At 35.9% G+C, this 25,038-nt stretch overlaps 1 protein-coding gene across 2 annotated transcripts in view; it reads left to right on the top strand.

Annotated features, from left to right (window-relative positions):
• Positions 1–25,038, top strand: part of LOC105833563 (leishmanolysin-like peptidase) — a 265,922-nt gene that overhangs the window by 213,557 nt on the left and 27,327 nt on the right. For both annotated transcript variants that reach the window (XM_036287491.1, XM_036287497.1), the window contains one exon: positions 13,039–13,121. In XM_036287491.1, the coding sequence (XP_036143384.1) occupies positions 13,039–13,121 (83 nt within the window). The remainder of the gene's footprint in view (positions 1–13,038; positions 13,122–25,038) is intronic.

The following is a 25,038-nucleotide window of genomic DNA, read 5'->3' as shown; positions in this document are numbered from 1 at the left end:
GCAATTTTCGTGGATACCAAGATACTGGAAATCTTTATTTCTCTTCTTTTCTTCTGTGATGTCAGTATCGAGCATGTGCACTGGCAATCTCAGGAGAGTGCCTTTACTCCACAATCTTCCGCTTGCGTTTTATTGCTAGGCTAGCTCTCCCCTCGCTTGTCGAACTGCTCTCTTGATTTTTCTCGGCTACTTGTTTTCATCGCTCGCTCTTCTCGGACACTATCTCCCAAGGGTGCTTCTCGTTTTCACACAAATCTTACTACAATACTCGATGCATGTGTATCCGCGCGTATGTGTGTGATTATAGATATAATATCAAATTAACCGAAGTAAATCATCGAACAATTCAATGGCTTGTAAAATAATTAATACTGCTATAACATTAGCAACAGTTAGCTCAATTTTGAAGCATTGTAATTACCGTGTAATTTGCTTTTTTCAGTACAAAATATTTAAAAAAATTTATGATTATACTGAATTAAAATTTATAACAAAAAATATATAATTTATATTATTTTTAAGATAAGTTTATGAAAGTTTCACACACACACACACGCACATATTTAAATAACTAATGTGCTCTATATTTTTATTATTAAAAATGCATGAAATGCATTTTTCCGTTGGGATGTCATGCAGCGCAAGTCCTTCCATTTGCATATCATTTTGCAGTATGTGCATGTAATCTCAAGGGAATGTCCACTCCAATCTTCCGGATATGTCATATTGCCGCTGAACGACAATCCTGATTGTTCGTAAAAAAGAGAATCATCTTTTTTCCTTTCGCTTTTTCTCGAATATTGTATCTCACAGTTATTATCCTTCAATTATTGTACTATCTCATTATTATTTAGTCCGCTTGTTTTTTATAAATAAAAAAAAATGATTTTAAAAATCATCTAAAGTTTTTCTATATATAAAAAAAAATATATTTAATTAAACTATATTTTATACGTACGATACATTACACTGGGAGCTTTTCAGCAAGTAAAACAAATTGACACAGCAGTATTTCTGTCTTCGTTTGATTCAGTGAAAGACAAGGATAGAATTACTGCTATGTTGATTTGTCTTTTGCTGAAAAGCTTCCAATATATTATAATATATATTGATGCTTGTTTTAATATATTTGTTTAATATATATATATATTATTACATTAAATGTTTTATTTTGTCACTTTGTTTTGACAAGAATAACATAAAATGTATGAATTTAATTGAAATATATGTAAAATAAAATATTGATGTTTTTACATCTATTGTAAAATATGCATGATAATGTTTACAGAAACTTTTATATATTGAGCTTAATAGTTATGTCTCTAAAATTTAATATAACACACACATGCTGCTACTCTTAATTTAACCATAAATCACGCTTTAATTATAATCTCGCATAAATTATTATGTAATTTAAGAATAACCGCGCGCGCGCACGATTATACACTCACACATATACATTCGATTATAATTTTCTAATTAATTTTTTTGATGTTACCCAATCTCGCGGCATTCTCACGTTACCATTATTGTCGGTGACAATTTTGCGAAGTACCCTCTATGAATGGAAACTTGTTAATGAGTTTACTTCTCGTAGATGTGATTCTCCCGAGGCAATTTAAATTAAAGCGTTATTGTGTTTCGTTATTTATTCGGGAATGAAAGGGGAAACGACCCATTTATAACTTATCTGATATCAGAGAAGCACTAGAAAGGGCGAAGAAACACTCAATGGCGGATTCTACTATGATAAGATCCAGTATAACGATCATCTTTCGTGCAAAAGAGTTCGATGGAAACTTTCGAAGTGTGCGCACAAAGAAAGCATGCTCTCCATGCCCCTCTCGTGTTTTCTTTTTTCTTGAAAAGTAGGAAAAAAGAAAGTTCTGCTGGGCGAAAATCTTTACCCTCGACTCATGAGACAATGGCACGGTTTTTCCTTTAGCGCCGAGATCGATGAACATTATGAAGAAAGATGGCGCGATCATTCTGTCGCCCGTTCTATTATATATGTTTTGTCGCGATAAGTTTTTCTGGAGAACTATTGTACGGTGAGACATTTATCTTGAGACTTTTCGTGCAACTAAATGCAATAAATAAGCTCAGCTTTCACAAAGCAGAAACTTTCGTGTTGCTCCGTATGTATGTGCGAGTTTACAATCTTCCAGTAAATTTACATATAATTATTGCATACACATACATACACACATGTATATGTGAGAAATAACAACCTTAATTTTAAAATAAAATGTAATTAAATCTCACACCACGAGACAAATTCAATATAATTTCAACAATGTTAAATATTTTTATTACAAAAAAAAATAAAATTTTAATCATAGGGTATAATTTATCTATCGAGGTTGGATAAGATATTTCAACACGATTTAGAATAGATCGGGAAAATGAGTTTTTTTTACAAAGCTAAACTCTAAGATTTATTGATGAAAAAGGAACATTTAACACGGCAACTTTACAAACCAACTACGCTGTGAAAATTAATTCCTCCATCGCGTTAAACGCTCGCTACTTCTCTGGTTGCCGCATTTCCGCGCCTATCGCCTCGCGATTGTTGTCGGACAAGTCATGCACACACTAAAGCAGCAAAACAGTGTGTCGGAAACAGTTGTCGCGACAGATACCACCACTTTGTACTCTCTCACATTTGGCTCTGACATTAATATGGCGAGTTATATTGCGAACGAGTTTTCGCAAGTGTGAGTGCGGAAACGGATTTAAACGATCCATATTAGCGCAACAGTTATATTTCATCAACGGATGAATATTCATAATCCCCGTATCTCACGTTTAGCATTATTGTTACACCTCTGCAATACGTTATCGTGATATTAATTATCAGTATTACATAGATACGTTACATCATAACGTAGCTCTGAACGGGGGCAAACTATATTTCCATATCGAACGTGTCCTGTTCTTATAAACGATTTATGGTACTCTCTGGTCGTATTTTGTAGAAATTTGATCGAAAATAACTATTACATTTAACGAGATAATAATTTACTTTATCCAATATCGACAAAATGAATGAATATGTATGTAACATCACAATATCTATTTGCAAAAAATTGTTTCTCGCAAATAACTTGCTGTTGTTTCTCGCAAATAACTTGCTGTACATTCATAAATAAATATGCAAGGAAAAAACACAAGATGCTCCATATCTCGGATAGACATGTTAGACGTATGCAAAAAAAGATTCTAGGACAAAGTTTAATAATATTAATTAATATTATTAGTTAGCTTTTGCATGAGTTTGTAAATAAGAAATAAAATGTACCACTTTGTAGAAATAATATCACGTGTTCACGCTGATAAACGAAACGATTTGTACTCGATGTTGTAACTATATGTTATAGTCCTTTACATTATAGACGAAGTTGTCAAAAGCGTGGTAAAGCGTATTTTTATATATCGCCGTATGTACACCTTTTACCTTTTAGCACGCTAGCGTCCCTCGATTCGAGTCTGAAATGGATTTGCGGAGTTAAAGCACACGTGCACGAGTTTGCCTTTAAATTCGTCATCGGGGTTGCAGCATGTCTGCCATCCGTGCTCGCTTCTAAAGGAATTGCATTTTTTTGCAGGCCGTGTTTTCATCTATTTCTTCGTTTATTGTATTACTCATATGCCTTTAGCGATAAAAGCGCAATTTTCAATTAATTCATTTCCATTGTTTCGTACAATATGATTGAGAAAGAAATGACACGCTAAAGGATTTATCAGGAACTCAATATTGAAATAAATGATAGTTCGTTTCGTTTAATTTATAATTGAAAAAAATGTTTAAGCTTTTATGTTTTATATATATATATATATATACATATATAAAATTAACAATGCATTATGAGACATTTTTATGAAAAAGTAGCGATTTTTCACAAAACACCATGAATGATATATTTTCACAGGGTTAGGATTTATAGCTGAATTGTGAGTTTTGGATTTTGGCCAACGGAAACGTGTAAACAAGTTGAAGCATTTGCAAGCAGGTGTATCGATTCGTCATACACTATCGAGACATCTGTCATGCAATATTCTCTTCCTATGTATCTCGAATTCGAATTTTGCATATAATTCAGTCGATATTTCAATGAAATAATTCGTACATATGATATAATTCGTGTATATATATATATATATATATATATATATATATATATATAAAAGTTCTTTACCCTGTATTTACATTATTACACATTGCGAGCGTCGGCTACAAAATTAATTAAAATTTTTTTGCAATCTGTCGTAAACAGCACGCGATCCGTGACATTTAATGGACACTAGGTGCAGTGAAGAATGCGGTCTAATTATACCGATGCAGGAAATTGAATTTTTATCCAACTTACACGCACCGCCGGCGATAATTGAAAACTGCGAGTTTTGACGACAAGTTCGCGACTTTCTACCGTGTAATCACAACAACGGTATCTCGGTGACGGCAGATAAATTAAGCCGGTACAACAAGCCGGTAAAATTAAATAATAATTTGCAACCAGGCGAATCCGTGAATACGTTTACGCACGTGCTTGGCATGCAGGCGCGCATCGTGGATAATATACTCGCGGTCACATACCGATAGCTGTATCGCGAAAGTACGCCCCCTTTTTACCTTTATTTCTGTTCTGTTGATTTTATTTGCGTACATGCATTGCGAATAAAACAACACGGAGCGGAGTGCGCGCTCCGGCTCATGCACTAGACTAGAAACACCGGTCGGATCAATGGAAATAATTAGTCGGGTAAAAACGGTAACTTGACGGTTCAGTCATTGTGTAAACTGCCCAGATTTACAAAAACTCGTCAACAAATATATTTCGAAATAAATTTTGTAAATTGCACGACGCGCGTTAACGCGATCGCAATTGTGTGTGTTTGCAGCTTGCTAACGGCGCGAGCGTATGCATAAAATAGATAATGACCACAGATAAATAGACAGAAGTGAAAATCAGGACATATCGCGTATGTCCGTTCATTTTATGCAATAATATTATAATATATATTCTCGATTTAACTGTTTTCGTGTATAAAATAATTGTGGGTTTTTTTTTGTTACATATTGTGTTAAATTTTTGGATATACTTATTATCGCTGAGTAACGTGAGTGGCTTTAATTGAAACAAGACCGCGCGCGCGTGCGCAATGATCTTATTAATATATTTATTAAACCTGTAATTTAATATTTACCCAATATTCTCTTTGTAGAGGCTATCAGTCCCGTTTACCTCTTTACTCTTGCGCCGCAAAGCAGGCTCTTCTCGTAAAATACAATTTCCGATATCGTGAAAGGAAAGCCGTTTTCGCAAAGGCAAGCAAAGTCGTGCTCCTCTCGAAAGCTCTTTACCGTCTTGATAGCTGATACTATTAAGAGGATCTTACGCGCACACGTATATATGAGATATCGGGTAACTCGTTCCAGAATGATCTTATTTTCAATTGTCTAAAATATTATTTTATAATTTTGTAATAACCATAAGTATTGCACAATAGAGAACTATCAACAATATTGAACTATTATTTCGAGAGATATTTGTTAATTATTGGGCCAGTGCACAAGTTTTTATCCTTTTTGACGTTGTTCATTTTACATTGTGTTTATACTAGCAGATATTATTACAGCAAATTATACACATATTAGAAAGATGACGTCAAGAGTTGTTATAATTGTCTATAACAAAACATTGATACTATTAGAGTTATTTACTATTATACTATTTTGTGTCAGCAAAGCCAAATAAAAGATGATAAATATTTGTGACGAATTTTCTTAGAGAAAATGATTGATGCTATAAAAGAATATTTGTGACGAAAAAATTCTCGATGATTTTTACAATATTTTTGTTCCGACACTTGTACATTATAATTGCATGCAAATATTCTTTTTATTTTAAACTCTTTGCTGATGGCACTGTAAATAAATGGCAACTTTTTTTATAAATAGTTCCTAACGCCACCTTTTTTAAAATATGTGATTTGCCGGAGTATCCATCACTGTTAACAAATTGTAACAAGAGTAACCATCTCTTTGAAAAGGCTCAAGACTTTTTTACTCACCTAATACGATGATTTTAATCTACAGGTTTATTACGATGGAATAATATATGGTTCTCAAAGTCCACGTACACGAGGTTTATTAATCCGTGTACGTGAGAGAACTTGGATAGACAAATGATGCTGTTAAAACTTAGGACAGCTATCGGCGGTCGAGAGGAAACCAGATCTTAATATCTCGCATGTATTTAACGATGTGCGGTTGCAGACTGTCACGATACGACGTTCGAAGCTGCAGCGAGGGAGAGTTGTATAATATACCGACTCTCTCCCTATAATATCTCTACCAAATTCAACTACTTGTCACATATATATAGTAAATATTATTTCAGATTAAATATCCTGCGATGATATATTTATCATATATTATTGTAAAAAGCTGGCTTTTGTGTGTGTGTGTGAGACAGCAAATCTTACTTGCAAAAAAATACGTAATAAATAGTTGACACAAATTTATGTTTATCCTAAATCTCGAGTTTTAACGCATAAAATCCTCAGTTTAATTAATATTTTTTTCACGTTGCATTTTCCGCATTCGCCAATTGCTGGTAGCAACGAGTCGGGGCAATTCGTCTTCATACGACGTAATTTTCTTTCGCACCGGCCGCTACTTAGTCACCAGAAAGGCAACGAGCTTTCGCTCCATGAATAAAACGCTAGTTATCGAGATCGTAAATCGCGAGGAGCATGCCGCGGCCGTTTGCGCCCACAGCACCCAGTGGAAACAGCGTGCGCGCGCGAGGTCAGCTGTGGGATTCGTGCATCGCCCGGCGCTTGATTTATTCAGAAAATTTTCACCGCGATACGATTCCCTCCTCCCCACTGCCGACTTTGCGCGGTAAGTCGAATAATTGCCGCCCCCGGGAGAGTAAATGAATCTAATTGCATCTAAAATTTAAATGGGCGTTTGGCATTTGCATTTAATACCGACGTCTAACTAGCTGTACGAAGCTCGATAAAGCAAGACCAGCCACGAGATCTCCCCTCCTCAATGTGGCCACAAGATCCGACGTCCTAAACAGGATCCTTTTGTAAGGACCCGCGCGATTGTTAAGCCGCGCGATCATGCCGCTAACATGTCACTTAATCAGACAACATGCAGATACCAAAACACATTGTAGGACTGCTCGTTTGATTAACATTTATGATTGTTTACTGTTTACGAGAAATTGAATTATTGCTTTATAATTTTAAATATTTTTACTTTTTAAACGATATATCTGTTTATTGAGATAGAGAATTGTCTGTTGATTTGAATAGAATGTTTCCAGGTGTATCTGGTGCCGATGCGCGATATGAAGCTTGAGAATTTCATAGGCTTTTAAAGAACATTTATCACAGTGAGAAATCTTGTCCGAGTATAGAAGTTTAATGCGGTCAGCTTCGAGCTCTCGCCCAGTTCTGAACAGTGTACCGACGTAGGTCGATGTTTAGCAAGTGGTAGCGCGGTTATACTGGAAACTTGCCGCTTGATTGCTCGCACGCAGATACGCTTTCGAACATGACGCGAAAGGAATTACTTCATCAACGACGTAACATCAAACTTTAGCTTGTCCCCACATAGTCCAAGGGTCTATCCTGGGAAGCTGTCACTCGGTATCCCAATACGAACGACTACTTCGATTGCCTCGACGACGGTATGTCAAAGGACCAAAATAGAGTTGCTGTAACTTATGCAATGAAAAGAGAAGGAGGTAGTAAAGCTAGATAGCAACAGTGTTGAATATATTCCGTTAGTTAACGCTGGGAATGTCTAAAGTAACGTAAACGTGTTGTTTCGTTGTGATATAAATTGTTTTTGTTCTATAAAGAAAATCGCATTATCATATTTTCTTTAATTAGTTCTTTAATTTATTCTTAATAATAAATACCGAAATAATTTATGGATATATCAGCCTCGGCTAAATTTATGGAGCAAATTATTGAGTTTTCACATTTGTATTCAATATTTTCTCCACGGAATAACGATGTTAGTCGGTTCAATGAATAATGTGGCACGGTTTAAATTCAATACGGGTACACTTTTACGTTGATTAAAATTAATATTAACATAAGAAAATTATATTAACATGAGAAAAAAATAAACTTCCTTTATTTTCTTTTATCCACTTATCTCAGTTATATGTTACATCCAATGCTAATAAATGAGATTTAAAAATTAAAGCCGGTGTGAAGTTTTAATTTTGTCCGAGGGTACTTTCTTCTGTCACCACACGTCATAGCGCGAGTTGTGACTTTAGGCGCGCAGATAATACTTTCCTTGCAGGAAGCTACTCATTCTTGGCCGACGGAAGAGGCTAGCAACTGATAAGGCCGCGGGAGTTACGCAATATTGTGATAAAGGCGAACCGTCGTCCCTCCTGTGTGGGGTGATAAACGCGACGCGGAGGCTCGTAGACGCGCGCGGCAGACGCGGAGAGAAGGACGCTCGGCATCCCGTCGCGCGATGCGAGGAACGCTCGACGGGACATGGCGAGGCACCGGGAGAGAGGAATGCCGGTTAACGAGGATAAAGGGCATGGCGTAATGGACAGTGCGCGCTGAAATTCATGCCCGGCCGTAAGAAAAATTGGACCCGCCGACGACGCCGCCAACGCCGCGCGCTTTTCCCCACCGGGGAATTAATTCGTTGGAACTTATAACACGGTCCTCGCCGCGTGTGCTATACACCGCGTGACCGATAAAGCGCGGACGTCGTTAGTAGGGAGAAAGAAATTTCAAGTCGGTGGGCGTCGACTTTCATTAATGAAGTTTCAAGATAAAGGACGTCATTGATCGTAACTTTGAAAATTTTTGAACGTAAAATTATCAAAGCCTTTTTTCTGTGAAATCTCTGTTGGAAGTTGAAGCTGCTGAAAATTGGCTTTATAAACGTTCGTTTGAATACCTGCTAATTAAATTACATGACACGTTTAATAAGAAAAAATGCATATATGCTTGATACTAATTTACCTTTTCGTGATCATGCTGCAGTCAACGGAACATTGTGCAATTTTTAATCACAAAATATTTCGCGAATTGGCAACGTCGAATGTCGATAGAAGTCTGTCCTTTTTTTTTTTATAAAGATAGATTTTTCTGTACATTCGAGAGATAAAATAATATTGCGTTTTGTGTGTTACTACCTGTAGAACGATAGTGCGGGAGTTTTGACAGGTATATCTTGTCATGTTTATCCACGTTACCGCAGAATCCCATCGTAACGGATAAAAATCGCGCAAGCGATTTTGGAGAAGATGCGATCTCAGCACGGATTATTTTCCTTTCCGCTTCAATCCGTTGATGCACTTTCCTAAGAGTATCTTCTCTCTCTTTCTCTCTCTCTCTCTCTCTCTCTCTCTCTCTCTCTCTCTCTCTCTCTCTCTCTCTCTCTCTCTCTCTCTCTCTCTCTCTCTCTCTCTCTCTCTTTCTCTCTCCCTCTCTGTATCGTGCAAAGCCATACGTGAAACATTTTAGATGTATTCGCAACGTCACATTGTACGCGTATAAAATTTTCTAAAATTTCCACAATTTCGCTCATCGTCAGAATGAGACAGATCGAGAACTGACGTCGCGAGCTAGCTAATAATTATCACGGTCGTTGGCTGAGCTCTCATTTTCAGAATCGTATTTTTCCGAAATGGTCGCAGACATGTTACGCATGCAGGGCTTCGTGAAATAAAATCAGCAAGCCGAATTAATCGCCCGCGATTCTACGATGGAACCAGCTGGCTTTCGCGTACGTTAAATAGGTCGTTTCCAGGGACCTGAGCGCCGCTAACATTCACCAACAGCGTGGTTCCGGATCTACGAATTCGAAAAACCAAGAGGAAAAGAGAGAGAGAGAGCGAGAGAGAGAGAGAGAGAGAGAGATCGTCAGAGCTTCTGTCAGATCTCTCATCCGCTCCTCCACAACCCTTCTCAACATTCATCCTTCTTGCTATTCTCATTCCATCTCTTTTTTTTCCAGTGAGCGTTGACGCAACGCCAAATTGAATTCGGCCTCGCGCGACGGTTCGTGAATAATTCTGCGAGAGCACCCGTATGTCGTCTCTGTCAACAATAATCGGCCAGTTGTCGCGCATCCCTCTTTCCATCTTGCACGTTACCTCTTTTCGCTGTGCGCTGCAACCACAACTGCAACCGCGCAATGAGGATGCGATGAAGAGAGAGAGAGAGAGAGAGAGAGAGAGAGAGAGAGAGAGAGAGAGAAATTCTGCCAGTCATGGAGCCCGGATTTTTCTCTTATATTTTATCCGGTGCCCGCATATCGATTTATTCATCGCGGAAATCGAGCGTAACGAGGCGCAAAATGCCTCCAAACATTGGACCCTGTATCTGTCCACGTCCAATTTTATATTCCACCCTTTCCGCGTTCTTGCGGTCACCTCTCTGCTCCTACTTTTTCCTTAAATAAGTTATCATCATGAACAGTTTCATCGCTCAGTACAATTTTATTTCTCCGCAAATTTGTTACTTATCGCTGTTAAATACACCAGCTGAATTTCCCTAATTTTGGTATCGCTATTACTACAGCAGTCAGTTAAACGTGACGAGGATGAATTTATCGTAAAATTATATTTTACGTTGAGGAGTTCCATTTCACTTCGCGAAAAGAATTAATTTAAAAATTATCTTTAATTTTCAGGATAGATTTTTCTAAGTAGTTTTAAATATAAAAAATCTTAGTAAAATTCTATTAATAATTGATATAATTATAAATAATTATACATAATTATAAATATAATGAATAAACGGGTAAATTAATTGCAATTAATTAATATAACCTTGTCGTATTTTAATATATTAGTTATAATTTTACAAAATATTAAAAAGATATTAACGTAATTTTTTGATGATTAAAAATAATTTAGAAATGAGAAGATCAATTTTGGCAGGTATAATTGATAATATCTGTGTTAAAGTTTAATTCAATATTTGTGATACATGAAATCAGAAATATATATTTTCATATTTTACGTAATAAAATGTATCATCATGATTGGTGATGATTTAAAACAGGCATGTTGCATGTGACATGTGCTAACAAAAATCTTTTTTATGTATTTTACCTTCTGTTTATTTCCGGACATATTGGCATGCATATCTCTGACATTCTGTCTCGTGAATTTTATTTTACGTTTTTTTTCTGACAAGGTTTGTACTCGTAACCATCACACTGCTGTTAAAACATATTCACATTAAAAGATTACATCGTGAGAGAACCTCTCTGTTATTTTCTGAAATGGCTTTGTGTTATTATCACAAATGGAATATCGGCCTCGAACTATAATTTCCTGGCAATGTGACAGTTTATTTTCTCTTCTAGTGCCCGTAAATAGGAAGAAAATGTAATGGAAGGACGTGAGACTGTTAACAGCCCATCTCTTTTCACGATGCAATCAGTGAAAAATAATTGCAGACGGAATCAACGCTTACGCGATCGAGTCTCTGTTTTAATTAAGCGCTCGCCACTAGGCCGATATTAATGGCATGCATTTGCTCGAACGTACGGTTTTTTCTCCATGCAATGCTTTAATTACACGTTCTAGACGGTAATGATCATTTGTTTTAAGGTAGCCGAAAACAATCTTTTGTTTTCTTCTCCTTCAACATATTTTAACAAAATAAAGAAACAACGTTAGAAAGATGCGTTTATTTGTATGTATTAATTTTTTAAATAATTTATTTAGAATATTATTACACTTTTATATTATTATTGTTATGCACTGATTTAATTCGGTTCGGTTTCAATCGACAGCTTATATTAATATTAAAGTTTACGTCACATATACTATATATTTTCAGTACTGACAGTAAATATCGGAACGCAACCCAAAATTATATAATGTCTTATTTCGTAAAAGAAATACGGCACAAACTGAACGTCTAAGATTTGTCGATTACAGACATTTATAATTCCTACGTTATTACGCAAGGCGAGTCTTCTTTTCCTTCCCTTAGTTTCGTATCTGTCCTCAAAGAATTCTTTCAGCTTTATACTTCTTTTTTTACTTTGCGCATATTATATTTGAGGAATGAAAACTTTATGGTAAAAGCAAACTCTGACACATTCGCATATCGAACGACATAATTCCACTTTGTTTATATAAAATCGCGTATTCGTTGATTCTGTATTAGAATTACTTTATTCTTGAGATACCAGGTTATATTAGCATTCCATTAACCTTTTATATATTGTGAAAGAAAATATCCTTCCCGTGAAAGATTTTACAATAACGTTACTTATAATTTCTCGTCGGATGTTTTATTCAGCATAGAGGACTGTGATTACGCAGCGTGTATAATCATGATAATGATTTGTGAGACAAAGGGACGTTCCTCTGGGATCGACCTTTTACATTCGAGTATATGAATTTTATGGCGGATGTACGAATTAAAAATCGCGCACAATCCGACACGCTTGGCCAGGATTAACCCCGAAAAGCATTGCATTCTTCCAAGACCACGATTGCGCTACATTATAGAGAGGCGCATTATAGAAAGTAATTCTGTTGTTACATGCCGGCGTAACTTCATAAAACCAGACCAGGCACTTTTTCCATCTGTTGAGCTTGCATTATTTCATTCTTTTTCATTCGTCCATTCCGCTCGCTCACTCTACGCGATTTCGTCCGTATATTTCCGCGTCTTGCCTGGCAACGGGTATTTCGTGCAGGCAGAAAGCAGAATGCATTAAATACAGAATGTTGCGTAATGGCTCGGTTATCCTCGCTCTCTACGTAGTGATAACGCGATGATGTTTTTCGCGAAAAGAGATTCAGTTTTTTTTCTCGCAGCTGTACATTCTCGAGCGAAGACGTTTTAAATTAAAATCGTTGCGTATAGACAACTTGCTTGTGCACATTTTTGTTTCTAATCGATGTATCGCACACTATTCCGTCTATTGAATATGCGACTATTGAATATTGCGTAATATATGCATGAATTAGTTTTCTCGATTTAAAATCTATCATTCGATTTCAGAATACCATTTTACCCGAGGCTGTGCACTTTTGGGAACGAGCACTGATGGTGCGAGAGACGAAGAGTACCATTAGATTGAACAGGTAAGCAGCCTTTCGATTCACTTAATTAATCTAAAATATTTTTCGTTCTTTACAATTGATAGCGATGTCAATTTTAGTTTCGCTTTTCCCACTTGTATTATATTAAAGTGAAAAATTTTCAAAACTTTAGTGTTTAGTAGAATAATAGAATGGAATATTGATATCTTAAATATTCTTTTATACGCTTTCTTAAATAATTTATAATTATTCTTCATAAGACAGATACATTTAAGTAAAAGTTATTGTATTCCATTAAAAAATAATATTAAAAAATAATAGAATACTAATGACCTAAAAATAAACATTTATACAAGGTATAAAAGGAAATGGAGAAAAGATATTAACGTTAGATAGTATAATCCACCGAAAGCCGTTTGCATTATTTTATCCTAACGTGCGTAAGTACATGGCTGCAGTTGCAGCGTTTATTTGCATAGAGACCAAGATGCTGAGCTAAAAGCATGTGAATATGTATCGCACGTATTTGCGTTCGCATAACCGTTCATCTGATTTACTACTATAGAAACACGTACTAGCGTTATTACGGCCCTAAAGCATTGTGACGTGCTACTTGTCGTGATGAGGATTCACACAACGTTGAGAATTCCATTACATTACGGCAACTTATAAATTTTTTTTATAGAGAGATTATGTCAGATTAATTTTTTATTCTTATATAGATTTTATTACTATCGTGAATTATTACACAGTTTTATATCATAAGATTTTTAGCCCTCTAAAAATTCAAACGCTAAAGCATCTAAATTTTACTCGCTATATTCAACAATGCATAGGTATATGCATGATATGAAATTTTCTATGAAAGGTTGATATATTCGAGATCTTTTTGCGGTAACGTCGGCATCGGCTGTGCTTGCTAGACACATCGGAAAGAGATAAATGTTCGCTGTTCGTTCTCGGCCCCTTCCCGGACGCGGTAGCCAGCGTAGCTTGGCCGCAGATATGTTAGCAACCTAAATTAATGCATCCGTGTCCGCCGACCAGATAAATAGAATACATGGAAGTGCATGGGCATAAAGTCGCGTGTTCACATAACTGCATAGTTATGTGGTTTTCTGTGCTTGTAAACAAGCTCTACATTCCTCCCGTGTTTCTAACGAGGCGTGGCTTTTCGCCGCGATGCCTCTCACGTTGGCACAGTGTTTCCGAAACCACGCGCGAATTGTCTCGCGTGAACAGCCATTCGCCAAGACAGTGTAGCTATGAGTTTTCCGTGATTACGGATTTATGGCCCAGCGTGTGGATGATTGTTAGTGCAAAAATGTAACTCGAGATACTAAGCTTTCTTGCATCGGAGATATCACTTTAGTCTCATAAATAAAACATTCCGTAAAACAGTAAAATAATAACTATAATATGTGCAGATTGGAGATTTAAGGAAAGAAACAGCTTTATTTTTGTGATCTTTTTTATTTTAAAAAATTTAGGATTTAATATTTATCGTTAAAAATATTTAAAAAAAAATTTTTTATAGAATAACTATTTTATTGTGAAATAAACTTTTTCGGAAAGATTAAATTTTGCGATTTCATTAAAAATAATTAAAACAATAATTTAGCAGATGATGCAAAATAAATGTATACACCGTAATAATGAAATAAACAATTGTATGTTGAAGAATTTCATATTTATTCTATTTATCTGTTTATCTCTCATACATGACACTGTCAAATAATGTTTTCATTTAGATATATTCATTTATTATATATTAATGCGCTTACTTAAGTATGTCTTTTAAACAAAGTATTTGCATTTTCTACTTCTTGCTCTCATTCCTTTCTCTTATTCAAGAGAACGGAATGTGAGGACATAAAAATTACGCGCATTAAATGCATCATTTTAATCGCATCAGCGTTGGTGCGGACAATACTTGATAATGGCGCGATTATTTCCCTACTCTAAGCCTACGGACGTCCCGGACAAAAAGAAGCTTCACGCTTCCAGTATTTACGTCGTCGCAGGCAAGGGATATTAAGGGTGAAAATTATGTGAGGGAGAGCCACCCTCTGCCATGGTCAGTGCAAATTCGATCGATCGGAGCGTGAACGTGCACAACGCGGTTTTCTTTAGTTTATCGTACTCAAGCGAATATTCGTGATAGGGTGCTGATGTTCAGTGAATAAAAGAGAAAAGCTTGCGATAGAAACGTAGGATGCACAAGCCAGATGCCTGATAAAATACAAAGAAAAGCGTGAACTAAAATAAGACAAGGCGGAACGCGGATTCGCGATTCCGCAACACATACATCAATCTCTTGCCAACTTTCGTTCCTATTGTTGCCAATAAAAATCCAGGCGGGAACTCGTGGTAATCTTCGCGTGTCAGCTGCCTCGCAAAAAACTTTGCGCGTTTATCGATCTCCTATGTATCATTATATACTATTTCCCGTCAAGCACGGAGATAAAACATTTGCCATTAAAGCATGTTCAATAAAGTTGAAAGATCGAGTATCCGGGCGAATGGAGATGTCAGTTTCTGGAAAATCGAAAGTGCGAATGACACGTGCTAATGCTTTACGCTAGTAGAGTACACTAAAATCTTTGGCGACTCGAATGTGTCTGTATAAGTACAGTAAATCGGGGTAAGATTGCTCGGCGCAGGATTAACTTTGCTCTGCAATAGAAAAGAAATATCAAAGTATTGTACACAACGTGGCAGGAACAGTTTATGTATATATTTCTAGCAACAATAGAGATGAAACAATTTACTTCGTAACAAAGGAAGGTTGTAGGACCGCAGAAAGTATCAAAAAATAATGTAAGTATAGTAAGATACGATATATATATATATATATATATATATATATATATATATATATACGATATTATAGACACGGGCTTAAAACATTTTGTTATTTTCATGGACGATGTCAAAATTGTTTTCTTCTTTTATCTCTTTTTAACTTTTTAATTTTTTAACTGATACGCGAGTAGTATTAAATCAATAAATTAATTGCAACAATTTCTTAAACTAATTCCACTTAAAAATTATAATTTACAATAGAACAAAGTAGAAGGCAGTTCTTTACATAAAAATTTGATGAGTTAAAGAAAAATTTTATTATACAAATTTTATTTGTGAGAAAAAACTTTTTTAAAGATACTGTTAGATCTTTAGATTTAATTTAAAGAAATGTTGCACTGCTACACTATTACCCGAATATAATAGTTGTACTATTTAAGATATAAATTGCTATAGAATTTTCATAAAATTATCTTTAAATAGACAAAAAAGATAAGTACATATATTGCAATTTTTCATGATGTATTAAGAAAATTGCATTATTTATTTGCAATTTCCCTCTTTCTAAAGATTAATCGCGTCGAAATATCGTGTACAATGCCTGCCGGATTATGGACGGGCAGCACATTAATTCGTGTCGGTCTTCACAAAAGGTAAATGTAATGCCTGTCGCTCAGAATGCAGAGTGAAATCGGATCAAATGAAACCTGTGCACGGGGGTGCCCACGCATACAAGCGCAGGATTGCATCGGGCACGCGTCAAAGGAGATTCGATTTGAGAGAGGGAGGGGAGGAATGAAAGAGAGGGGAAGAGAAGAGGAGGAGCGACAGACTACAGAGAGGGAGAGGACGAGAGAGGCAGAGGGACAGCGTTTAAACGGAGCGAGCACGCGTGTAACGTTTATCGGTCCAATGCGCGCTACGATATGGTCGGCAGGGGGCAAGGATTGTGGAGGATGATTCGCGGGTCGTTTACATAACGCGATATTACGGCATAACGACTGTAACGCTTTAATGCACTTCCGGTCTGCGCAGAGTTGCCGATTGAAGATGCTTCGAGAGCCTCTTTAGCCGTTTGCATGGAAGCGGTTTAGCCCGCGTTCTCTCCTCTCTCTCCCTCCCCTTCTCTCTCTCTCTCTCTCTCTCTCTCTCTCTCTCTCTCTCTCTCCGAATTGTACGAGCAGGATCTGTCCATATCTAAACAATGCATACAATCCGAGTATCACGGCATAGTCTTCGATAGAGACGTTATCCATTGTCTCTTGAAACATTGTTCGAGCTTTTGCTGCAGCTATCTTCTATCTGTACCATATTTTCTTTCAGTTGTTTCTGTGTATGCTTTTGAAGCATGAAATTTAATAAGTTTCAGCACGTGGTATATGGGAAACTCTTTTATGATTTTTTATCTTATCTGTAATATTATCATTAATTAAAAAAAACAAATACGTAACTGTTTTACACAGTACATTCGGAAAATGTAAAATTATATATACGTAGTCAGGTATGTAAAATACATTTTCGGCAGTTAATTTATGTAAAATAAGATTTTATTTTGTAAACGATATTTCGTTAGTGCGATATAGATGTTATTCATAATATCTGTTACTAATGATGATAAATAAAAGAGAAAAATATAATGACGACCGCGTATTTTTACATTCATTCGACGTGATGAAACAGCGGTAGAAATTTTAATGCGGTTGTATCTAGGGCTAGTATCTGGGGAACCTGAATCCTAGCTGCAAGGTGTAATTACTTCGCGTCGAACATAAATCTCACGTAACGATGGAACGCGTTAACGTCCGCTAATAGCATTAATTAGAATGCCCCTGCGGGTGTACGCGTTAACGCGAATTGTATATCTTGCAATTAGGGCAATTTTTTCGGTATTTCTACTTTTTGTATAGTCGCGTTCTATGCTCGTTACTAATTATGCTGTCCTGATATCATAATTCATGCTTGTAATAAATTTAAATTATTAATTATTAAGCCTAGTATTTTATTCGAAAATATGATATAATTTAATAATTTATAAATTTAAAAATAAATTAGAAATTTTATATGATTTGTTTTTCTTTTATTATATTTCTTTATGTAAATTTGTATTTGTATGAACGATTTAACCGATTAACTTTCGTTTCCACATCGTCAAATGTAATAATTAATTAAATCAATCAATCATAAGTCATAATTGGTAAACTATCCATAGATAATTTATTTGCCTCATTTAACCTGACAGTTTGAAATAGCATGCATGCAACTGATATAATTTAAATAATCAAATTGTAATAACTGCATTTGTTGCGTAATTAATAAAGGATATTAATATATTCCATTGTGAAGCTTCTATATAACAAATGGCCTTCGATTTGAAATTCTATGTTTCATGAGATCGTTACATATTAACAAAAAAAAAATACGCTGTTAATTTGTGTACGAATATTGATGTACATAGTTAGAAATGAAAGCTCTTTAAGCAACAATAAAGCCCAATGATATCAACAAAACAGTAAAGCGGTATTACGTTCGCTGGCTCGTGTACCAGTTCAATTTGAACGATTTATTTTTTTTTAATACGGATATCACGCGCCGCAATCAGGGTATTGTGCATTTCAGCTTGTATTGGCTCGATTTCCGTCAATGGCTTTGATAATCGCGCGTACGTAACATATCATTGAAATTTCTATGGGAATGTTGGCAGTATAATCACCTGCTCATACAGTCAAGCGTCACATATTTACACACGATACGCATGCAAAGCAAAATATTGTATATTGCCTCTATCTAACTGAATATGAATAATAACATAGAGCGGTAGGTAGACGTACAAATATTATATTTTTAATTCCATATAATTTCGTATAATTATACACGTTCAATAATAATCAGAAAATAAGACCGTGTATATAACGTAATTAAAGTATATGTTTTATTTTATTTTATTAGTTAATGTTTTTGAAATTTGATATTGTATTTTCTGTGTACCAGTAACATAAATTCAAATTACACAGATTCCGTCAAAATTTCCCTAGTATTTATAGTATTTATATTCAGTTAAAATTACATGTATCGATACTATGAATTTTTATTCATAGTATCACGCACGCTCGCATGTTTTAATACAATTTTTTTCGGTAAGACTACGATTACCCTTGACAAATATCGCATCGTACATTTTTTATGTTTTACGTATTATGAACGTAGCGTCGTCTATTAATATTAGAAATTCTACTGCATGTGCATATCCATGCATCGGTATACATACGACCGGCTTCAGTTAGCCGTGCAAGACCGTAATTAATTTTAATGATCTCCCAGCACGACAATAGCGCTTAACTACCTCTCGGTTCCTCGTTCTCCCCGTACCAGAACGCGCCTGTCGTAATTCGGTCGGAAAGAGAGAGGAAAAGAAGACAAACGAGAGAGAGCGAGCGAGCGAGAGAGAGAGAGAGAGAGAGAGAGAGAGAGAGAGAGAGAGAACGAATCAAATTTCAGTAAGCGCGACGTCGTTGTACGAGCTTCAAGAATTACGGTAATCGTTTTGTTTTAATCCGTACGCCGGTAAATCACGCCGGGGCAATCAGGATCGTTGTAGTTGAAATGCGGAATAGGCGCGCGTCACGTACGCGCCACGCGTTTACGATAACGATTTCGGCTCGTATCGACGGCTACGAGGACCCCGATATTTTCTATGACCCATGGCTGGGCCTTATAGGTAATCACATTCACATCTAGAGTCCGGGCGATACAGAGACATTTCAAGCCAAACTTGCCGGGACGTTATGGATACGCCAAACGACCTCCGGCAACAGCGTAATTGAATTTGATGCGATGGCCCGCAAAGCGCATGCTTGTTTCAGGATGACGGAGATCCTTGTTGCGACGCTTTAAGGTCTCGCATCTTGATATTCGATCTTGGCCCTCTCACATATTGATAAAATTCAGCAGCCGGGCTGCCTCTCTAGGGAAGAGTGGCGTAATATGATTCGACGGTATAGCGCGGTATGCTTTTCAACTTCTTTTTGCCACACGCTATCCTTTTTCTGGTTAAGATAATATTATAGGAGTAACACATTTTTTAGGAATGAAAAAACAAAATTTATGATATATTTGTTTAAGGGATGAAGAAACACAAACATTTATAATGCTACGTCAAAAATTTTATGCATATCGTATAATTTAAAATAAAGAAAAATAAAAGTGACTTACATAACAATTATTGTAGATAATTAGAAGCATTATTTGAAAGATTATAAAAATCTGTTAACATTGTTAACAGAATTTTTTCTATTTTATGAATATATAATGATCTTTAGTATATTGTTCTTTAAATACAGTTAATGGAAAGAAGTTTTGCCATCAAAAATGATATTGGAAATGGTGTCATTGTATTTATGACAATTACATATAAAGCGACACTTTGTTGCGAAGTAATAGAAGCAAACAAACTCCTTGCCCAACGTTTGCTTTTATCTTAAAAAGAAAGAACTTCTTTCAATTAGATCTCCGTATCCGATGCCAGTTTTCCCAATACTTTTTATTATGTTTCGTCTACCTTACGTGACATAGATTTTATGTCCAATGCTTTCATTATTTCCTGTTCCGATCATTCCATTTGTGTTCTCGCGTCGTAAGTAAGAGTGACGGAACTTTTTCATCAAAACTTTCCCGTTGGTACTCCCTGACTGTCGAATCCCAAAGAAGGACGCTGCCTACATTCTTCCTTTGCTTTCTGTCCATCCCCTCTATCTCGGATTTCCGGGTCTGCTTTACTTTTCTAGTTCGCTGTTAGAGCGAACATTTCTCAACAATAGAAATGTTAAATGGACACGAGGAAGAGTAAAGCAGAGGCGAATATACATAGATGGTTATTATTTGTGTTATATCATCAAATGTATAAAAATGATAACACAATTCGCGTGTCAAAAACTTGGCGTGAAATGAAAAATGAATATGATAAGCACGCGCACGCACAAAAGCACGAACGCACGAAAGCAAATAAAAACATAATATATCATTTATCTCTCTATCACCGTAATGAAGACTAAAAACTCTTTCATTGGATATCGTGAATTAAATGGAGCATTTTTGTAAAATTTTATCTACTCAGTTATCAATATACAATATTTTACTAACGAAGTCAGGAATAATTCGGCGGCTTGGTGCAAAAGCTATGCTAAATCACTCAAGTGCCACTGAACACGATCGTAGACTGACGAGGTATTCGGTTAATTGGACGAATCGTATCTACCAGTTGCTTGTCTCTCGAAATCGTGTTTCCGTGGTTATAACTAGCTACATGTAGCGGATGTTTCTGTTCTGGCTTATTTGGCTCATCTGTTATATAACTCGATTGTCACACGGAACAGATAGATACGGGATATCCTCGTGAACGATAGATGGGAATACGGGCAATTAGTTTTGTAAATCCTAGTAAATTCGCGTTATCGGTAACAAACATTTCCTGAAAAAAATTCGTTCAAAATTTTGTTTCACTCGTATCGATAGTTCAATAATATGTATATTACGTATTTTCTGCTTTGTAGAAAAAGATACCGTAAAGTTTTATTCCTTTTTAAAGCAAATATATATGCGATTCATTTTATCGACATATTTAATATAATCTTTCTCTTAAAGTTGGTAGCAGAATTATTTTACTTTTTAATTTTCTCGATTTGTATGCAGGGAACGATGTCTAACATCAGAACTGAAAGACTGAAGTATTTCGATAGAATCTCATCTCGCGGATTTTGGATTATAACCACAATACTGCCTGCCTAGATTGTCTGTTAACGAACGCAGAATAGTGCTCCGTTGGGATTTACATCGGTATTTGCGAACATAGCTGACATGACTGGCGAAATTATTGAATACCGAATATTTCTCAGCTGACGCGACAATATACAAATCTTCAAGTGTTGCCAGAAGAGAATATTTGACGCGAAATATTTATATAACATTTACATGACGACGAGAACGCTCTATCCTAAGTGAAACTACTTTTACAAAGAAGTAAATTTTATAATATTGGAAAAATAATTTATAATATATAGAAAAAATTAATTTTTATAAATTCTTCTTGCATTCTGTTCGTTCCGAAATTTTTTTGTGATCTAAATTTCGATAGAGCAATACTTCCGATCTGACAAAAAAAAAAACGATTGATACAAAGGTTGTGACCTCGGCATCGTATTTTGCACGGAAAAATCGAAATCAACTATCGAATGAAAAGCCAAAATCGAGTTCATCCTATTTCGCAGAACTGCATTCCATATTTTTCTGCTATTATGCTTGTACAACCATCCAGCATTATGTACTCCAGCAGCTGGTGATACTTTATTATTCAAAATGAAACTTTCGGTTCGAATATGGGTCGCGAATATATATACTTGCGTTGCGAAAAAGCGGAGAGGCAAGTGCAGAGAGGTGAATATGAATTCTTTACTCGTTTATAAATTATTCGACCTAGACAAGCTAAAGAGTGATGTGTCAAAGTAGCATTAATTATTCTCAGAGGATTATAATTTTAATAAATAAGTAAACTTAAAAGTCAAATTGTATAATTAATGTGAAACTACAATAAGAAAAAACTAATAAAAGAGATAAACTTTTTACTGACGTTGAAATACAAATTATTTACGTAATTTGAAAGATGAATGTTTTGTTACAAGAATTTATTATTACACATAAGTGATTACTTTAGTTAAATTCTGCGAATATAAGAATTAATTATCGAAGATTAAGCGTTTAAGATTTACTTGCAGCCCTACCAAATTTGTAATGGACTTTTTATCGAGAGTTTGCGGCGTTCTATGCTCGACAAAGCTCTCTTAGGCAGGGAAGAAAGCAGGCTTCCCACTTGAAAGCCCGACTTTGGTGAGATGGGCAGGTTCTTGGGTTAAAACTTGGTAATCCCGCTCCAATTATTTAGGCTAATAGCGAAAGTTTCGTCGGCAGTCGCGTTAATTAATTGGCAAATAGTCGATTCACGAGTCGGGCCGTTTTTCCGGCTCGGTAGATTTGAGTTCTCGTTGTGATTTAGTCTGATTGGTGCATGATGGCCTCTAATAAACGCTTTATGTTTTTTTTTTGCTTTTATTCCTACTAAATCAATATAGAAATCAATTTGTGCCTATTTTCTCTTTTAGTTCTAAAATGTATGATATCTTGTATACATAAAGATTTAAAATCGACACACATACACACACAGAGGTTGCCTCACAGATCTTGATAAATGCCGTTTTACGTGTAAATGAAGTTATAGGCACTAGTTGAACACTCTCCTACCGTGCTTTATCCAAGAATCGTGTCAAAACGCTACCGTCGTACTGCCATAAGTAAACAGTGCATTCTCTATGTTATCCTTTCCTTCATCTCCTACTATGCAATGCATAACAACGGGAACTCTACGTCTCAAGACGCAATTGTTTGCCCAAGGTTCGTTGCCGCAATTTGTTTCGCTGTCACCTGTCCATAATTTTTCACAGCATAAAACGTGCCATGCTGAGAACAATAAATCTAAGAAAAAAACAGGGAAGAAATATCGTATCCATAATTCCGCCTGCCTTTCCCGCGAAATCCAATTAATTAATGACTTAAGAAATTTCCTTACATAACCCATCATCATTAAGAGTTCTTTCCTATTTTTATATATTTTTCTATTCATATTTTTTGTCATACAATTAGCATTGAATATGTTTCATATTTTATATCCTTGTTTATGTAAACAAAAAAATTAGGTCAAATGGCAATATTTTGCTTTAGAATCAATAATTTTAATATTTTTGTAATAATACCCAAAATGTATTTACGAATATCGGATAAAAAAGTGCTTTGTGCATTTTAAAAAAATTGTAGAAAATCGCTAGTAACATTTAATAATGTATTTTACAGATAAATTAGACGTGGTATTAGCAGTAATTTCTTTCACTGCGGAAGAAACAATCGATGGAGAATAAATACAGCGTAGAGATACGCAGTAGAGAAATACTTCCAGTCAAATATGTTCAATAATGCCTGAATCCTTTTGAGATGCGCGCGATAGAATTTACTTCACTACGTCTTCCTGATGCTCGCCTTTTCATCTTTCTCGGCTCTCACGACGCAACGACAGAGGAAGCCAAGTTTAGTCTCGCTTATGTATTCCCTTGCTGCTTACCGGAGCAGCCTCTGCACCTTCGGAGCGAGAGCTATAACGAAATCTATGCGTAGAATCAATCTTGCACGAGGCTTCCGGGATCTTTCGCGACTTTTGGCGTTCTCCCGTAGCCTTCTCTCTGTAAGGCAAAAAGACACGAGCAAGGCGAGTGACACCCGTTCGTCCTACTATTCGCGATACGAAAGGGGGGAGGTCCGTTGCATTATTCAATGGGCGCATACCGAACGTACCGGATACGGGAAGCGTTTCTTATTTTTACAAACTCCGTTTGCTCCGGGAGTCCGGCGGCGCGAATTTGTCATGCAGCTACATGAACACCGTTGTACATCGATCGTGCCGCGCGACGGAGATTAAGCGAAGCGAAAAATGCAAGGGACGTGCATCGGCGAGTAACGCTCTGTTTTGAATTTATCGAAAGACCGTCAGGCATGAAAATCACATTGAAGAGATACGGCATGAATATGAATTAATTTTTCTATAGTATGATCTGTTTCCGTTCTCTTAACTTGTCTTTAACTGTTATGATGTACTAATAACACAGGCTTTTGTGAGTTGCAAGTAAAATTTCATCGTTTACAGCAAAGTTAACAATTTTATAATAATACACATGAAATAAACTGATGTAATGTTAAATTTAGAATTACATTCTTCTCGCGATGTTGATGAAGATATGTGAATGACTCGTGAGAGATATCGATATTTTCTGTAACTTTTATTGATGAAAGTGAAGAGCACTCTAAAATCTACTCTGTAAAAATTCGTTCAGAATAAAAGCGTCGTGTCTCCGGCTTGTACACCATGGAGCGGGAATGAAAAATAATACGAGTTGGTGTGTATTGAAAAATCGACTGTCATGAAATACTTGCAATGTTGTCGGATTGGCAGTATTGTCGACTTTGTTTAAGAATTTGCATCTGACAAATTATAACTGATAGATTTCACTCATCATTGAAGATTATTCTTATAATTACGATATATTTAAAATTGTAGCTATGC

The sequence above is a fragment of the Monomorium pharaonis genome, chromosome 1 (assembly GCF_013373865.1).
Source record: "Monomorium pharaonis isolate MP-MQ-018 chromosome 1, ASM1337386v2, whole genome shotgun sequence".
Lineage (NCBI taxonomy): Eukaryota > Metazoa > Arthropoda > Insecta > Hymenoptera > Formicidae > Monomorium > Monomorium pharaonis.
This window is presented reverse-complemented; position numbering and strand designations above follow the sequence as displayed.